Genomic DNA, 19,284 nt, shown 5'->3' on the forward strand with positions numbered 1-19,284 from the left:
TTTTATCGTAGGCATATTATCACTTTTGATTTGTTTCCTTATATAAACTAGAAGGATAGGGATCCACTTTCCATTGCCCATCTTTTACAAACCGAAATTTGTGAACCCTTTGGAAATAGGATTAATACCACGAAATATCCTAAACTTGTAAACCTGTGATAAATTTATCATCAGTTAATTTTCATTATATTTTACCATCAAATTGTCGAGTTAGATGACATGTAGCAGTTGACGGGTGTACCAATTTGAGGTTTTACCTTCTGTTTATCACAGATATACTAGTTTATGATTTTTCGTGATATTAATTCAATCTAATGGAAATTAACAAAAGGTAAATATATCACAAATGTATCAATCTGAGATTTTTGATAATCAAAATATTAATTTAAAATAAATTTACCACAAATATACCAATTCCATATTTTTCATGATATTAACCCTTAGAAATTATCATAATCATTTTGGTAAGGACAGAACGAATAGCTCTTCCACTCATTTTCATAACAACTCCTTTGAATTATGTTAACGATAGCCATTGACTAGGTTAGATTCACACGTTTAATGATTGGCGTTTGGCTCGTGTTTTTCCGAATTGAAATTTATTGATTTTCCGGTGATTGAAGAACGGAATATATCCCACTCCGGCTCTCAAGCCAGAAGTAGTTTGCATTCTTCGGAGTCATTGACCCAAGATCAAAAACGAAATCAGCAGCATTCTTCAAACCGATTGTTTCGTCCAGACACTAATAGCCATGAGACATGGAACAAGTTTATCGGTGCAACGGTGGGTGTCATGAATTCGCTAATTCCCTTCTTCAATGAAACCGCGACCGGCGTTCGAACGGTTACAAAAATCTACGGCTACAGTACAAATCGGAACAACATGCCTTGACTGTATACAAAATTGGATCTCGACTCAGTAGCCACTCCCCGGCAGGCGAGAATCGCTATCATGGCTTGAAACCCTCGCTCATGCCCGGCGGCATTCCCAAACTCTGGGCAAGATCACTCATTCTCTCCTTCATGGCCTGAGAAAGATGCGTAGACAATTCAGCTCAGAAAAATGACGATATGACCTCCCATGTGAACGCATATGAATTTCGCTCTTCTCACCTGTACACTCTTCTGGTGTGCATCTTTGTAAGCCTCGTTGACTAACTCCGACAGCTTCTGCATTCGAAAATGTCGCGCGTGTAAGCAAATATAATTTTCCATCAACTTTTTTCACGTAGCAGAAGCTGGACAGGTTCAAGTTGCATACGTATCTTTCCACAAGGTAATCTGGCTTTTACTAGCATCAAACTAAATCCGTTATGGCATGATCTAAATTTCATCAGAGTATTCAAGCAGATGCACAGACAAACAGCACCCGAAGATAGGATGTATCTTTCTTCATAAGGGTATTCGCTTTGGCCAAACATACACATGCGCATGCATGCACCAGGAGGTTCCATATTTATAGCGAAATAACACTTTGCCAAGAAAATTTCTCCATCACTAGAGTAATGATAGTAACAAAAACGCCAGGCAGACAAGCGAATATTCATCATCTTAATCTCATCCCCCTTGTATCCCAAACCTCCTAACCAGAGCATAAGGATCGATATAAGGTCAAATATAAAATACACATGGCATACAAGAAATCTAAGGCAGTTTCTGCCATACTGGTGAATTGGCCTATAGTTGCATCAGTTCAACTCGAAAGAATTTCGACCGAAAAAAAAAAAAACGAAAAAAACTCGAAAGAAGGCCTTTGACCAAAAAAGAAAGTCCAAAGAAGGTCCAAAGCCCAGCAAGCAGCACAGAATCTCTATAGTAAATAAACCTCTACTCTAGCCATAGGCCCCGGCATTTCTAAAAGCAGCAAGCTGATGCCTCGGATTAAAGGTGGAAGTTAAAGGATTGAAGTTACAAGAGTTAGAAACAACTGCATGCAAGGAAATGAAGTGGGAGGCCATAAAGCATGGGGGATAAGAGCTACAACCACCAACATCGTTTAGGAAGGTAAACTTCCATAATGTCCATGCACAAGCAACTCATGTAAGAGACAAGACCACCCAAGTTTTGCATGGCTACAGTTTCCTTCCAGGGAAGATTTCTCAGCAGATGATCCATTCAATCAGCTGTGAAGGGAAGTATTATGTAGGCCATACTAGTGTGCGTCCACGGCATGGGAGAACATGGTTATAAGATACACTATTATCCTAGAAACACAAAAAACGCCAGCATGCTCATCATGCAAAACAATTCTTAGGAAAGTAAAGTGCCTTAACACCAAATAACTCCAGAGAACTGCACGAGTAGATAGAAAAATTTCGACCTGTTTTACTATGTGAGCTATGAAATGGAAAATTTAACCATGGGACATGGTAAAATAGTTTTGCATAGGCATATGAGATGACAGAAATTGAAAGAAAAAGAGCTACCAGAAAACAAGATGGCAGAAACAATCTGGCCAATAGTTCGGGACTTGATAGTACATTAGGAATTTTTTCCCAACTGATACAAACCATAGCCACATTCTTGAAGTAATGATGAGATAATGCAAAATGGAAAGGAGAGTGAATTTACTAGAATACAAACTAATCAAGATTAAAATAAAATCCTGTGGCTTCATCATTGAATCACCATCCAAGATCCATGTCTAACAAAATATGAATTCTACTAAGAAGAATATTTTCTGCCTAAGTGGAGCCTGTTTGTAGGACATGAAAGGATAGATGACAAATCAATACCGAAAGATAGATGTAGAAGCAAATTTATCTGGTATTAATCAGAAAAGAGGTGAACAAAATGACATCGTCATCTCCAGGAAGAGGTGGAATGAATCACAAAAGAATCTGGACTGAAAGTCTGAGACTCTGAAGAGAAATTTGAGTTTACCCATGCTTAAGTAGATAAAGGAGGAACTCGCGTTGTGACACTTCCAACATGATGGGATTAGAAGAGGTGGGACTTGTTTACATTTGATTCCTTATCAAAATACAAGAATTCTTGTATCGACCAGAAAATGGGGTCGCAGAAAAAAGTCACAATTGGCAGAGCAGATGGTAGTGATAGACAATTGCCATTCTTGACCATCTACATAATTATCTAGAAAGGGAACCACGGAGACTTCATATAAATTCCTGAATACAGAATCTTGCCTAAGCAGTTCTTCAAATCTAACTATACGATAAGGATGGAAACCCAGGCAGAGTAGCTCTTGAAAAAGGAATAACTAACAAGACCCTATGGAAGCAGCCATTATATAACAAACAAGACCTCAACCTTCGCAAACTGCACATAATTCAGCCTATAAGTACTTTACCTACATAGAAAGTCTAATCAGAAATTTGCAACTCAATTAGACTAAGAGCAACCAAGTTGAAATGGCTAGTGCAATTTTCACAAAATCTTGGAGCTTGATATAGACTTAAAAAGTGAAACTAATGAATACCAAAATCCAATAGGATCATTTGAGAAAAAATATCCTTACAAAACACATTCACCAATCTATTAAGCGAGTATCACAGCAACACAAATTGAACAGTAGCGGCAGAACATTTTGCACTCACCTCAGCTCCTAATTCCATTGCGGCCTCAGTAATCTCGATGCGCACGGGTTGCTGGTTTCCAGATAAAGTAGCCTGTCGAAAATTAATTTCATTTCATTGTTCTTTTGTTGAGCCCTTTATATATGTCAGAGAATGGAAAGCTTCAGCAATTTGAAGAACAACATGAACGAACTGAAAGAGACAAAGAATCCATACATGACCTTGCATAAAATTAAAAGAAACCAATATATTAGGCTTGCTTGAGGAATTTTCAAATAGAGTTTCAATGCTGTAGTAACAACATTACAAAATACTGTAATCCAACAACATCATCAACAATACAAGTCACAATTAGGCAAAACAAATATTACTATGAAACTCGTTACTAATGGAGCAATGTCCACCGACGAATTCAAAATCTTCCCGCTTTTAGTTTGTTTCCTTATTTGCCATCAGAAATCAGAAGTAACCCCAGCTGGCACTGTGGATTTCTTGTCCCAGTTTTCATTTCTTCTTATTTCGGAAAAGTCAGAAAAACTTTTCTCTACACTCACACAATTGCAAGTTCTAATTTCGAAACCAAAAAATATTCTGTCTTCACTTTCCCAGCGATATCAGATTATGATGACCACCCTGAAATTTTTTTTGTCATGGACAGAGCAAATTACATGTACAAAAAATCAATACAGAACAGCCAAACCACACAAGGCATCCATAGCACCTCAACAATTTCACTGGTAAGGCAATGCATTTGTACCCAGCAACAATGTATTTCACAATATTGCATATTTTACTGTCTCTACCAAAAGCGCCTTTCGCCAATTAACTGTCTCTACCAAGGCATCCATAGCACCTCAACAATTTCACTGGTAAGGCAATGCATTTGTACCCAGTAACAATGTATTTCACACTATTGCATATTTTACTGTCTCTACCAAAAGCGCCTTTCACCAATTAACTGCAATTTTCTTAACCAATAGTTTCATCCCTAGAAAGGGGGATTAATCTTCACCTTGAACTAGACAACCCATTCATTCATCCATTCTTTCTTTCTTTCTTAGCTCTTACTCTTTTCCTCTCGTATGACTTCAACGCCATATCTCTGCCTCTCTACTCCACCACCTTGATCAGGTATTCACTAAACTTCCCATGTCTTTTTTCTATATTAAGTCTGGTTATAATGTAGTAGTCACTAGTCAGGTCCATATGACAAAATCTTAGTTAAGACCTCAAGACATCCAGGAATCCAGATTACTAATGTTGCGAGAATTTCATCATCTGGGAAATCCTTTTGTTGAATTCTGCTTGAGATTTTTGTGTGCATTTAGTAAGCAAATAATTTACTGATAAGCACAGATGTATGCTCATGGCATGTGCCTTCCTGCTCTCTTGGAGCATGGTAATACAGACCATGCATGGCCTTTGTTGGCCCTACATGTGTATACGACAGCTTCATCTAAGATAGGCATATGCTAACACAGGACATCATAAAACCATGTGAGGAAAACAGTAGTACCTTTATTAATTCACCTTCACAGTAACCATCAAACTCCGCTCTGTATATCAGAATGGACAAATATCAAGGAGATTATAAGTTAAGACTACATGAAGGAAAAGCAAGACATCAAAGGTAATAAAATAATATAAGACACCATAAAGAGGAAATAACATAAAACCTTACGCTGCAAGTTCCTTCTGCACTCGCACAGCCTCAACTTGGACAACCATTTGTGCCTTTTTCACTGTCTCATACAAATTTTGCATATTCCCGAGAATCCCTGCCTAAAAATTGCAGGAATGTGGTCATAAATTTTCACAAAAACTACACGATATATAGATGGAAAGTAAAGAATGAATCAGCATCAATAAGCTCCGGATATATTGCACAAGCATAATGACCCTCACATTCCTACACTCAAAAACTGGCTCACTGAACCGAGCCTTCTAATCCGCCTATTGTTCTAAGCTGCTTAAACTTACTCAAATGTAGTCCACCTACTTGTAGTGAGCTTAACTTAATCAACTTTGACAGCAGAAAAAATCTCATATCCAAGGAAAATTTCATAGATTATATTAAGATGCAGTAAAGTTGAACAAAACTACAATCAGAGACCTACAATGTCCAATGCACTGGATAAGAACATCAATGATATTTCAAACTAGTTGGCAAGATAACTCAAAATGTGGTCAAAGCAACTCTGCCAAAACCATATCCATGACTGTACTAATACAAGCATATATAAGGACAGTCCTTTAAACAAGATAGTGGAAAACCTTCGAAGGAGCATCATCACTGTTATCCTTCTTTCCTCCAAATAGGCCATGAACACGAAGAGTTCTATAACCTCTGTTGACTCTTTTATGACCAGACCAGAGCAAAATTTGCCTGCCACTACCAACAATATTCACACTTGAGTTGAGATTACCTGAAAAGCAGCAGGAGGGCCATATAAATAAACAGCTGATGCGATGAAGGAAAGCGGACAACATCAATGGACAACAGCACACTCCAAACGTCGGAGAGTGAGCAGAAGCAGAAAGCAATAAAATATCTACTCTCCAAATTACTTAAGCTTATTCTTCCAGCAAATTCTATTATCACATTTGCAGCGAACTTATAGAGAAATCCATTTGCATTAAGCTCTAGAAATACCAAATTAAGCAACAATACAATAAAGAGGTGGATACTGAATAGACTATGAGTATATTGTAAATTAACAGGTGTCAATTCGCTCAAACAAATAAAGAATGGGAAAGTTTTGAGGTTAAGACTAATTAGAGAAATACATTTTATCTGCCAATTCTACAGAGGGAAACTAATAATCAGTGGATCAACAATATGAGCATAAATACAGAATTGATCAATGGAAAAGTTGTTTCCATTTTACGCAATTTCTGATTTGATACTAGTTTAATAGGAAAGAAAAAGTAACCTCAGAACATGAACAAAAGCCATGCACACTTGACATTATTTAATTCAAACATTTCCAATTCAATGGTAACAACTTGGCCAAGGCGTTCACTTATTCGGTACCCTCTACCCTATATCTCTCTTAATTACATTTTCTGTACTGGAACTTCAAGCTGAAACCCATGCATCTTCCGATCCTGATCACAAGAGCACTTCAGCAAATGCGACAGCAGAAAACTGGAAGAGTTAAACAATAACTCGGGAAAATAGTAAATAGAAAAACCATTTCAACTGACCCTCCCAGCGATCTTTCATCCTGACTCCCGCCGATACTTAACCAAATACCTAACCAAATTGAAAGATGAACCTCAAACACTAATCTATTTTGTAATCTCTCTCTCTTTCTCACACACAAGCATGCAACCAAGAGGAGCAGAACCTGACTTGCAGACCCAACTTTATGAAAGATGAAACCTTAATCACTTCCCCACTCCATTCTACTTCATTATCCTCTCTCTCTCTCTCTCTCTCTCTCTCTCTCTCTCTCTCTCACAGAGACACACACACACACACGTGCGCTTATAATTGCAGGGCTGCGAACAGCAAAAAGCAAAATGCTCTGGTCACACAGTGCGTTTGTTCTGATATGAAGTAGGTCCATCACCAACTGGCTGTAGATGCATAACAATTAAGCATATGCTCATGCCACAAGTCATGTTATTTCTTTCTCATTAAAATAGCAGAACCTAGTGATCTCACAACTTTGCATGAATACGCAGGGCATCTCTTGCCCACTTTAAATTCAACTCAGCCCTCTAGCTTCTTCCCTGACCAATACAACTACCCGTTTCACATCCCAACAAAGTATGAAATTCCGTTTGCTCACTGTAAATTGAGCATTGCATCGACATGACAAACGCTACAAAATACAGGAAAAGACACTGATATCGCAACTCTACGGAGATAAGATCACATGCAGATGCAACACTCGTAGCAAACTTTTTTTCAATTCTAGAACGCTACATCAAACACTCACGGTCATACGGGCCTCAACCATCAAGACCCACTCCCCCAACAAGCAGACAGCGTCACAGAGGAACCAAAACTGATCAGGCATTACAGCTAGTGCTGAATTGCAAACAGAAAAGGAGACAATAACCACCACATGCTCTTAACAGCACCGAGTTCCGATCAATCGTGCAGCTCACGAAAGCTGAAAAGACCCCCCACCCAACGAATTGCGGTCCAAAACCCCATTCCTCACTTCGAATATCACAAACGGTCGCCAAATCTGATCGAACCAAAGAGAGAGCCGCAGCTCTTCCTCGCCAGACCAAACGTAATTCGACTCCCTCCCCAAGTAAAACCGCAATGAGCACGAGAGCGAGAGCGAGAGCGAGAGAGCGAGAGAGAGTTACGGAGAGAGACTGATGACGAAGGAGCACGGTCGTGGGGCGAGCACAGCTTCGGCAAATGACGAGCCAGAGACATCGAAGAAGAAGACGCAGCCATTTCAGCTTGCGCACCGAGAGAGAGAAGACGAGAGGGAGAGAGAGGGACGGGGCAAAGATAAAGGTGGGTTGTACTGTACATTCGAGGTTGCAAGCGGCGCTCCGTGACAGACCAATCGCGTCGCGCCACGGAATCCGAAAAGGGTCAAAGAGATAACGGGGGTATTTTTCGCTCCGTAAACCGATAGGGACTGAAGAGGAAAGGGAAGATTAGAGAGAGAGAGATCGATCCCCAGCCCTTCAGTTTTGCCAATGGCGAACTGCCACCTCAGCTTGCCATCAGATATTTTCACTTCGATGATGGATTTGGAATATCCGAGTAAAAAAGCGCGTGGGATGTGTAAATTGATATTCCGTCGATCTAGACATGGCCACGGGCCGGTTTCGACCCGGAACCGGCCCGGGTCAAACCCGGGACCGGCCCATTGATCGGGCCCGCAGTTTGGAATCGGAACTGGCCCGGAACCGCTGGTTCCGGGCTCGATTCCAAAACAAAAAACTGCAAATAAGTGGAGAAATTCTTTTTTTCCCTAAATTTGATTACAATGTATATTTTGATTACATTTTATATTGAATAATTCATTATTTCATAATTTGATAATTCATTATTTTTGTATTTCATAATTTATTTTTTAAATTTTTACCGTCCGGTTCCGAATCGGGCCGGAACCGGAACCGGCCCGGAACCGAAACCGACAAGGGCGGTTCTGGTTCTAGTTCATACATGGCCACGAACCGAAATCGCCGGTTCCGAACCGTGGCCATGTCTACGTCGATCCTCTCTAGCTACACGAAAGCGTGTGGCATGTGCGTTTGTTTCACGGAAAATGTACCGTTTCTGAAAAATATTTTCCGAAAAATAATTTTTCAGGAAAATAAGTTGATTTTTCAGTGTTTGGCTAAAATATAAAAAGTATTTGGAAAGTATTTTCAACTGTTTAGTAAGGAAAATCTAATGGTGAAAATTATCAAAATTTTTTATATTTTTAAAATTATTGAAAATTATTTGTTATTTTTAAGTTATTTTTATTAAAAAAAGAAAATATATGAATGTTTTCCTTCTTAGAAAGAAAATAAAATTAAAAAAATAAACAAAAGAAAATAAAAAAAATATTAACAAATTCAAGATGAGCAATTTCAGAAAGTGTTTTCACCTTCTTAAACAAGGGAATTCACTTTCCTAAAAATAAAACATGATATTTGTGTTAACCGGAAAGTATTTTCCGTTGATCAAATCATTTTCGGAGAATCAAACGGATGAAAGTCCAGAAAACACTTTCCGGAAAAACACTTTCACCAAAACAAACACACCCTAAGACTGGTCTTCAAATAAGTGGAGTGGATAAAAGATGCGGATATCATATATATTTTCGGGCAACCATATTTGTAATTAATTAATTTATATAGAATGGTGTTTATAACTTGTAACCCATCGTCAATAAAAAAAAAAAATAGCTGCGTTTTAGCACAATATTGAAAAAGAATTTTGGGACTCCCAAATCCCTCAAGCCAAATTCACAGCAGATGGTAAATGTTTTATTTACCACTTTAAATTGAGATAATTGCCTAACCGGCATTCGCAAACATCAAAAGCCCAAAGCAAGTCCTCCCGTATTTTGGTCCGGCATTTTCGGAAAGCCATCTCCAAGAATTGATTAATTCTTTCGGTCGCCTGAAAATTTTATATTTTCCTCATTTACCACCTTAATTTTCATTCCTCGTGTATCATTTTTCCTCCTTTCTCAATCATATCAGGAAAGTTCAGGGGTCTAATTGTTAAATACCGAAATTTTAGGGCGCATTCTGCAATTAATCCTCCACATCCTCCGGCCTCCACCGGTTTACCGTCCATTTCCCTCTCTCTCCGCACTTCACCGTCGTCGTTCCTCGATCTCCGATGGACGCCCCCGAGCAACCGCCGCCGCCGCCGCCGGTCGCCGATCCCTCCGCCGCCTCGGGGCCGAACTCGGACTGGGCCGAGTTGACCCACGAGTGCCTGATCAACGTCCTCTCCCGCCTCACCTCGGAGCAGCTGTGGACGGGGCCCATGCTCGTCTGCAAGTCGTGGCTCCGCGCCTGCGCCGACCCCTCCCTCCACTCGGCCTTCGACCTCGAGGCCCGCTTCGGGTCGTCCCGGGAGTCGATCCGCTGGTGGTCGCCGGAGTTCGAGCGGAGGGTCGACGCCATGCTCCGATCGGTCGTCGGCTGGAGCGGCGGGGGCCTCGCCGCGATCCGCGCTCGCCATTGCTCCGATCGCGCCCTCGACTTGGTCGCCGAGAGGTTCGCCCGATTCGATCGCGTCTTTTCGTGTTTGCGGCGTTAAAGTTATCATTTTTATCGCTTGAAACGGAGATGAATCGGGACATGCTTATGTTTAGACAAGGTAGCATTTGTGCGATGCTTCTCTTCCGTGCCTAAGAGGATGAAGAACTCGCTGTAGAAGTGTACATGGAATTGCAGTAGGGACAGAGTCGAATTTGCCGTTGCTTTGTCTTTGTTCAGGCGTGGACATCTTTCTTTGAATGGTCTGAAATCTCATTCTGGCTGGCTGTCGCGACATTGAATGTGGTGTCGATCGAATGGGAATGGAATAGAAAGTAGTATTCTCTCTGTTTGTGGTGAAAATTAGACATCAGACGAGGAAGTTTACAACCTCACAACATTGCAATTATCCTGTCCGGTCGACTGGTTCTTTTTGTTGGATGTTTTGTTTTGCTGTATGCTAATGCATTGCGGCGATCGGCTTTGAGAAGATACTTTTGTTTAGCTAGAGTCTTGTTGACACTGTGAATTATCTGCCGATTATCGAGGAATTGCCCATGAATTTGCAATTTTCAGGTGCCCGAGTCTCCAGGTTCTTTCGATCAAGAGCTGCCAAAATGTCACCGATGCGTCGATGGCCAGGATAGCGTCCCGTTGCACCAACCTCAGGGAACTCGATATCAGCTATTGCTATGAGGTGTCTCATGAATCTTTGGTTCTGATTGGGAGGAGCTGTCCCAATCTTAAAGTTCTGAAGAGAAACCTGATGAACTGGTTAGATCCTTCCCAACATGAGGGTGTAGTCCCCGAAGGGTATTTGAATGCTTGCCCACAAGATGGAGATTCAGAAGCTGCGGCTATAGGCAAGTTCATGCCTCGCCTGGAGCACCTTGAGATACGTTTTTCCAAGTTAACCGCGAGAGGTCTTTCGTCCATTTGTGACGGTTGTCTTGACCTTGTGCACTTGGACCTGTCAGGGTGTGCAAACTTGACTAGTCGTGACATCGTGAATGCGACGTCCAATTTGAAGAATCTGAAGCAGATAAGTAAGCCAAATTTCTACATCCCCCGGTCGGTTTTCCATACGGAGAGGTATGGCCATTGGAGGTTGTACGATGAGCGATTCCAGACGGATATTTTCCGAATCTGATCAGGCAAACCAGAAGAGGTTCTCCAGTTTAAGCTAGCCAGAATCTGAATGACTTTGCACAGCATCTGGTTCGTGATGGTCTACAGTGTTTTTTACTTTTTCGCCTACACAACTTCATCTTTGGTATTTATTTCAGTTTCACTTTTGATATACTTGTCTGTCTATATATTGGGCACTTTTGTATCCTTCCCTTGCTTGTTCATATGAATCACAGCTGAATCATCTATTTCTTGCTATTCTGACTTGGTTTTCGGTAAGTTTGTGTTGTGGATTGCTCTTTGGCTTCTAAGCTTCTTGTGAAATGCAACTCTTTTCCACCTTCATCTTGTCCCAAACCCGTCCCATTAACTTGGGATTTGGGAGTGATGGAACTGGTGCATGCAATAATTCTTCGAAGCTGAGTTTTGTAGGAGCGCAGAAAGGTATCGAGGTAGGTAAATGAAGATGACAACCATGCACGCATGTTTGTTCGAATCGATTCAATTAGTCTACCTAGCAAAAGAATTCAATGAGTATATTTACCAAGAAATATTCAATTATTATATGAACATAACTATTTGAAAACAACTTGATATTGATTCCAGAAATATTTAACGAGAATCCCAAATTAGTACAGAGAAACGACAGATCCAACGCTACTGGAAATATCTCTTGTAGCCACTACATTTTGGTCCCTTTTATTTTGTCTCGAAGAACGTTATGTAATTCAGAACAATAATAAGCAGATGAAAAGAGAGTAAAAGTGTAACATAATGCAGCAAAACATTGGAATTGATGATGGTCGAGGACGTTGCTTCCTTGTAATTCCGACTCGAATGCATGCGCAATCTCCTTCTTCAGGTGAACGACCGAACTTCCCGAGCAGAAGGACTTAGGCAGTGCTAAACCAAGGAAAAGAGAGGAACAAATAATAGAACCAAGCCACGGGCTGAGATCTGACAGCAGAGGACGACATCGCCGTGACACTGTAAGAATTATCATCACCATGTTGAGCCAGGAACAGCGTCAGAAAGACACACAGGATCATCAATTCTGCTTCTTTTCTCTTATGCTGGTCTTTTTGTCCAACTCTTTTTGCCCGCATAATTTGCGTAACCGAGAGCCAAGCTCCCGCGAAATTGGAACAGCAGCAGAAGAACTGCAGAGGAAAGAGCAAGCGCAAGCTTGATCTCCGCCATGGAGTCACTAAAATCTCTGGGTCACGAAGAAACAGTCGAAGCAAACTCTTGGAGACAAGACTGGCTTTACCACTTCATCTTCATTGTATTGGGAGCACAAGTAATTCTAGCAGAAGAGAAGACAGGATGCAACACAATGGCCCCAGCCACGTAATTCATTTTTCCGCAGGTCGGGCTCTTTATAGACTGAAACATCAGCAGATGAATAATAGAAGGAAGGGTCGAGCTTGAATGTAATCTCCACCACGGAATCGCCGACGCTGCGAGTTATGTAGGAAACTTTGTTTGGGGACGAACTTTTGAGAGGAAGGGTGAGTGTCGATCGTGTGGATGGTGATGTTACATGTACGAAGAATGCAATTGAGGAGGTCAAGGTCTTTCCGGCGCAAGCTAGACTTGGTTAAAGAACGGGTTGCACTCATCGCTCTTTCTTTTTCTCCAAGGTTGTCCCCAGGAGCAAGAGTCCATAGCTCATGTTAGGACTCGATGTATGTGGGGCTGGGGGACTGCTTTGCGAGAGATTAATCGGGGCTCAAAAGTTCCTACCGTGTCGTAGATGATTTCAGTCGTCTTCCCACCCTCATCCTATATTCGCACAAATTACTTCATCTCCCTCCCTTCAGAATTTTTTTCCTATTTATCCTTTTGGCTGAGTAATAGGGGTTCAATCTTTACTTTACGAGGAAAAAAATTTTGTAGTTCGGTAAAAGAAAAACGAACGGAATAGTAAAAAAAATTATATTTGGTTAGAGAAGTTGGTAATTTAAAATAATCAATAAACATGGCTTGGTAAGGTAGCAATTTAATGGAAGAGTAATCGCTCTAATCAGGCTTTGTAATTTCTAAAACAAGGGGAGGAATTTAATGGATTGATAGTAAAGTCAATAAAAGTTAGTAAGTTAATAGAAAAATTGACAGTAAGGTGTTCAAATAAGAGTTGGTAAACTAAAATTAATCGTTTGGTAGGAGAAAAGCTTGTAAGCCACACATAAGAATTGATATATATAAGGCGTTAAGGGCCTGTTTGGTTCAACTTTGAAAATGCTACTTGGGGGAATGCAAATAACTTTGAGTGAAAGCCCATTGGGCAAATGTAAATGGTGTTTGGTAAAAATATTTTGTAAAGCTACTTTGGCCAAAATATAGTGTTTGGTGAATTTTTTTTTGCAAATGGACTTTGAGAATTATTTTATTTATTAAAAAAAAAACAAACCCACCGTCGCCGGAGCAGGCCGCCGGCGGTCGCCCGAGGCCAGGCGACCCTCGGCGGGGGTCGCACGACCGGCGACGGCCGCTTTGGGTCGCGCGACCTCGGGCGATGGCCGCTGGGTCGCGCGACCCGGGCGACGGCACTTGAGGTCGCGCGACCTCAGCGGCGATGCTGGGTCGCGCGACCCGGGCGGCGGCCCGAGGTCGCGCGACCTCGGGCGACGGCCGCCTGGGCTTTCAGCCTTGAGAAGGCCAGCATTTGGCCAAAGAACTCCAAAAATGATTTGCCAAACACAAAATAATTCCCCCAAAGGGCTTTGGAGGCTCAAAGCTCCTTGGAAAAGCCCAACCAAACACCCCCTAAGTATAAAAAGAGATAAAAGATGATAAATAACAACACTTAATTAAATTAAAAAAAAAACAAGTAGCAACTCAAAGTTGATGACCCAGATGATCTAATCGAATTGGTAAGTCACTAAAATAAAGATTGGTTAATCCATATTAAAGAGTCGGTAAGTTTAAGGCAGTTGACAAGAGATAAGTTGATAATTTCGTAAAAGTATTGCTAATTATCCACGAATCGGGTGCTTTGTTTTAACATTTAAAAACTTTTTATCAGAAACCTACCACTACAGAAAAGAAAATATCAAGAATGGTAACTATCATCCAACCTAAAATCGGCCTTCAAGAGCCTCATGAAAACAACCACCAAAGTAGAACAAACTAGTCAAGGAAAAAATAATACAATCCGAGCACCGAATTGATCGTCTTCAATTTTCAACAAAAATAAATCCGTCACTGCTACTACTAACCCTAACTTGTTCTTTCTTGGGGTTCTATTCAATCTAGAATCCTAACACAACCAACCAAGGAAAAGAGAGAAGAGACCAACAACTGAACTGAGCGACCGGCCAGACCCGGGGGCCGAGGACGCTGTGCTTCCGGGCATCGGCATCGGCATTGTGATCACAGGGTTTGGGTTCAAGCCAGGGACTGGTTCGGGCTCATCGATGGGTTCGGGTTCGATGATGGGGATGGGTTCCGGTTCCGGTTCCGGTTCAATGATGGGGACGGGTTCGGGTTCGGTGATGGCTCCGCTCAACCACCTCATGTTGAGGCCGGTCCTATCTCCTTCTCTGATTCTCTGGTGTCGCCGGCCAGCAGCCAATTCGGGCCAATCTTCTGCGCCTTTGTAGTTCGGGATCTCCAGGGGTCGGCACGGTGGCAGCAGCACGAGGATCGCGAGGGAGAGGACGAGCGCGAACTTCATGACCGCCATGAGAACTGCGAAAGCTTATGAGCTGCGTAAGACGAAGTTAGACGAGAACTATGATCAGGAGAAGAAGAGTTGCAATGTCTTTGATGGTGAATGATCTGTATGTAAAGGCGAAGGCTTTTAAGGAGAATCCGTTCTGAGGTTTTTCCGAATGCAAAGTGGAGAAGTTCGTGATCTCTATTATCACTGAAAATACGAATTATCATCATGATTTGAGAGATTGAATTTTAGTTTCTATCCAGCTGAACAATTACCATGAGATAAGTTCTATGGAAATATTTTTTATCTATCGGTGAAAATGTTAAAAAATTGATAACACTTGGCATTTGATGATTGGTTAATGGATGGACTCGAGCTCCTCCTATTTTGATGATATCTCAATCATTTTTTTTTTCAAATACAGATGCATGAATTCGTATTTTTATTTTATCTCACTTTTTCAACATTACATTTTTAATGTTTTGAATACTACACCGTCTTTCCAAAAGCAATTTCGAATCTCGAAATATGTTTGTGTTTCCATAAATATTTATGCAATTTTTTTTACCGTGCACTTTTATCAATAATTTCTTTTCATCATTCATATATATCATAGCGGAATATCTATTTCTTGCCATTCTGACTCAGTTTTTGGTGAGTCTGCGTTATACATTTCTTTTTGGCTTCTAAGCTTCTTGTGAAGTGCAGCACTTTTTCCCACCTTGCATAGTGTTTGTTTCAATGAGGAAAAGAAAATAGGAGTATGGTGGATGAGTTACTGGTTTTGCCAGCACTTTCTCTTCACTTTGCAAATAGGGACGGAAGCCGGACGGGTTTGGGAGGGATGGTCGATACCGTCCCGAACCCGGACCCAGACCCGTCCCATTAAGTTTACCCATCACAAATCAGGATTGGGAGTCATGGAACTAGAGCATCCAATAATTTTTGGAAGTGGGTTTGGTACGAATGCAGAAAGGTATCGAGGAAAATCAATTCAATTAGTCTATCTAGCTAGCAAAAGAATTCAATGAGTATATATATTTACCAACATATATTCATTTGTCTATGAACTTTGAAAAGAACTTCCTATTCGTTCTATAAACATTTGATGAGAATCCCAAACCAAGAACTTGCTATTCGTTCTATAAACATTTGATGAGAATCCCAAACCAGCAGCAGATGAAAAGAGAGAAAAGAGGCAACAGAATGCAGCAAAACATTGGACTTGATTTGATGGTCGAGGGTGTTGCTTCCATGTAAATCTGATCCGAATGCGTACGCAAACCCTTCTTCAAGTGAACGATCGAACTTCCCGAGCAAAAGGACCAAGGCAAATACTAAACCAAGGGAAAGAGAGGAACAAATATTAGAACCGAGCGACGGACTGAGATCTTGACGGCCGAGGACGACATCGTTGTGACACTAATAAAAGTCATCACCACCGTGTTGAGCCGGGATCGTCGATTCTGCTTCTACTCTCTTTTGCTGGTTGCGTTGGCCAACACTTTTTGTCCACATAATTCGCGTAACTGGGAGCCTAGCTCTCGCGAGATTGGCACGGCAGCAGAAGAACTGCAGAGGAAAGGGCGAGCGCAAACTTGATCTCCGCCATGGAGTTGCAAAAATCTCTGGGTCACGAAGAAATAGTCGAAGCACACTATTGGAGACAAGACTGGTTTTACTAGCTCCATCTTCGTTGCATTGAGAGCGCAAGTAATTCTAGCAGGAGAGAAGGCAGGAAGATGCAAGACAATGGCCCTAGCCACATAGTTCAAGCCTCCGCAAGTCGAGCTCTTTATAGATCGAAACATCAGCAGACGGATAATAGAAGAAAGGGTCGAGCATGATTGTAATCTCCACCACGGAATCGCCGACGCCTCGAGTTATGGAGGAAAAAGAGTGAGTGTCGATCGCGTGGATAGTTATGTTATATGTATGAAGAATGCAATTTAGGAGGCCAAGGTTATTCTGGCACAAACTAGACTTGATCGAAGATCGAGCTGCACTCGTCGATCTTTCTTTTACTCCAAAGTTGTCCCTAAGAGCATGAGTTTTCGGCTCGTGTTAGGACTCGATGTACATGGGACAGGAGGACTACTTTATTAGATATTATTAGTCGGGGCACAAAAAGTCCTGTCAAGTCGAGGATTTCATTTTCCCGCCCTCATCCTATATACGTGAAAAATTACTTCATCTCCCTCCCTTCAGATTATTTTCCTATTTATCCTTTTGGCTGAGTAATAGGGGTTCAATCTTCATTTTACGAGGCACAATTTTATTGTTCCGTAAAACAAAAATCGGATTTTCTCCGTAGTGGTGAATTTTAATTAATTGTTGATAAGTGCCAAGTAACTTGGTAGTAACTTATTGATATTTCTACAAAATTACCGGCTTTTTTTTTAGTTTGCAAATGATCGATTATCCTACTAACTTCCCAACTATTACTTGCATAACTTACCAACAATTCAAATTAATCTTTACCAAAAAAAAAAAAAACAATTCAAATTAATCAAACTCCTATATGAAAGTACCAACGTAAATTAGAGTGAATTACCAACTTTTGTCATATTAAATTACCAACTACTTTTGAGTTACCAATTCCCAATTGAATTACTTAGCAACGCTAAATTTTTTTAATTTACCGACTTTCTATGGAGTTACATCTTTTATTAGCCTTAAACATTTACTATCTTTATTACCAACCTAAATTAGTATAACTCACTAAGTTTTTTCCCATTATATTTCACTTAGTATTCGGTTAACAAAAGTCATTTAATTTACTTACCGATATTTGTCCGTTTTCTTTTAATTTGCCATTTTTTTTTATAGTTTACAAGACTTATTTGCATTTCTTATTAACGCCTTAAATTTACCAACACTATTTAGAAATTATCAAAGTTGATAAATGATAACAAAACTGAATTAACTTTTAAAAAACAAGTAGTGACTCAAAGTTGATGAACCGTATGATCTAATCGAATTGGTAATTTGCTCAAATAAAGATCGGTGAATCCATATTAAGAGTCGGTAAGTTTATCTAGTTTAAGGTAGTTGATAGGAGATTAGTTGATGATTTCATAAAAGTATTGGTAATTATCCACAAATCAAACATTTTTTTTTTGCGTTAAAAAACTTTCTATCAGAAACCTACCACTACAGGGAAAAAAAAAAATCAAGAATGGTAGAATCATACACCTAAAATCGGCCTTCACGAGCCTCATGAAAACAACCACCACAGTAGAACAAACTAGTAAAGGACGAAATGATACAAATCCGAGAACCGAATAACTTCTTCTTCACATTCCTATTTGCTTTCCCATACATCAATTGATCATCTTCAATTTTCTTTTGTGATAGGCCTAAACAAGAACTTCTAATATTTTCTTTAAATATATATATAGGGAAAAAAAAGTAAAAAAAAAAAAGAAAATGATTCACAAGCATTATAACTTTAGAATTCCATAATTTATGTACGGAGCTCAGTGCTCGATCACTTGAGTGCTATATAACTTTTCAATTAATAGTGCCATAAATTATTCAAAATGTTTAGCACCGGTACCCTTTTTTTAGAAGTTATGGAACTCATGTGGTCAAAAAAAAAGTTATAACGCTCAAGGGCCGTACAAAAGTTATGGCACTCTTTATACCCGATCCATGCAAGACTTATTACGACTGCTGACATCATGAACATGTATTACAGAAGTTTACACGCAAGGAAACTCAAAAACAGGACTGCATGAAGATAAAGGGAACCAAATAATCAAGAGTCCAAATTGATTCAGGAGTTATAAGAAAAATAAGTACGACACTACAACCAACCCTAACTTGTGGGTTCTATTCAATCTAGAATCCTAGCGCACCCAACCAAGGAAAAGAGAGGAAGAAACAAAGGAACCGGGCGACGGGCGAGACCTGACGGCAGAGGTCGCTGTTCTTCACGCCAGAAATTCGGGCTCATCGACAGGTTCGGGTTCGGTGATGGGGACGGGTTCGGGTTCGGGGATGGCTCCGCCCAACCGCCTCATGTTGAAGCCGGTCCTATCTTCTTCTCTGATTCTCTGGTGTCGCCGGCCAGCGGTCAATTCAGGCCAATCTTCGGTGCCTTGGTAGTTGGGGACCTCCAGGGGTTGGCACCGTGGCAGCAGCAGCACGAGGATCGCGAGGGAGAGGACGAGCGCGAACTTGATGACCGCCATGAGAGCTTTCAAAAAGCTTACCAGTTGCGAAGACAAAGTTAGATGAGAACTATGATCCGGAGAAGGAAGATTTGCA

The 19,284-nt window shown here is 40.7% G+C and overlaps 2 protein-coding genes across 2 annotated transcripts; one reads left to right on the forward strand and one right to left on the reverse strand.

Moving 5' to 3' along the window:
• Window positions 1–789: 789 nt before the first annotated feature.
• On the reverse strand, window positions 790–8,023 carry LOC115679541 (nucleoid-associated protein At4g30620, chloroplastic-like). The gene is made up of 7 exons (XM_030603154.2): window positions 7,866–8,023; window positions 5,811–5,962; window positions 5,218–5,318; window positions 5,053–5,092; window positions 3,558–3,629; window positions 1,114–1,170; window positions 790–1,028 (listed from the first exon to the last, which is right to left on the reverse strand). Exons 1-7 carry the CDS (start codon window positions 7,957–7,959, stop codon window positions 951–953), a joined length of 594 nt encoding a protein of 197 aa, XP_030459014.1. The 5' UTR covers window positions 7,960–8,023; the 3' UTR covers window positions 790–950.
• A 1,793-nt stretch (window positions 8,024–9,816) lies between these two features.
• Window positions 9,817–11,606, forward strand: LOC115679539 (F-box protein SKIP1). The gene is made up of 2 exons (XM_030603151.2): window positions 9,817–10,238; window positions 10,797–11,606. Exons 1-2 carry the CDS (start codon window positions 9,856–9,858, stop codon window positions 11,368–11,370), a joined length of 957 nt encoding a protein of 318 aa, XP_030459011.1. The 5' UTR covers window positions 9,817–9,855; the 3' UTR covers window positions 11,371–11,606.
• The last annotated feature ends 7,678 nt before the right edge of the window (window positions 11,607–19,284 follow it).

This window comes from Syzygium oleosum, unplaced genomic scaffold (assembly GCF_021117445.2).
Source record: "Syzygium oleosum isolate NSW1041296 unplaced genomic scaffold, Sole_v2.1 Sole_v2.04, whole genome shotgun sequence".
NCBI classification, from domain to species: Eukaryota; Viridiplantae; Streptophyta; class Magnoliopsida; order Myrtales; family Myrtaceae; genus Syzygium; species Syzygium oleosum.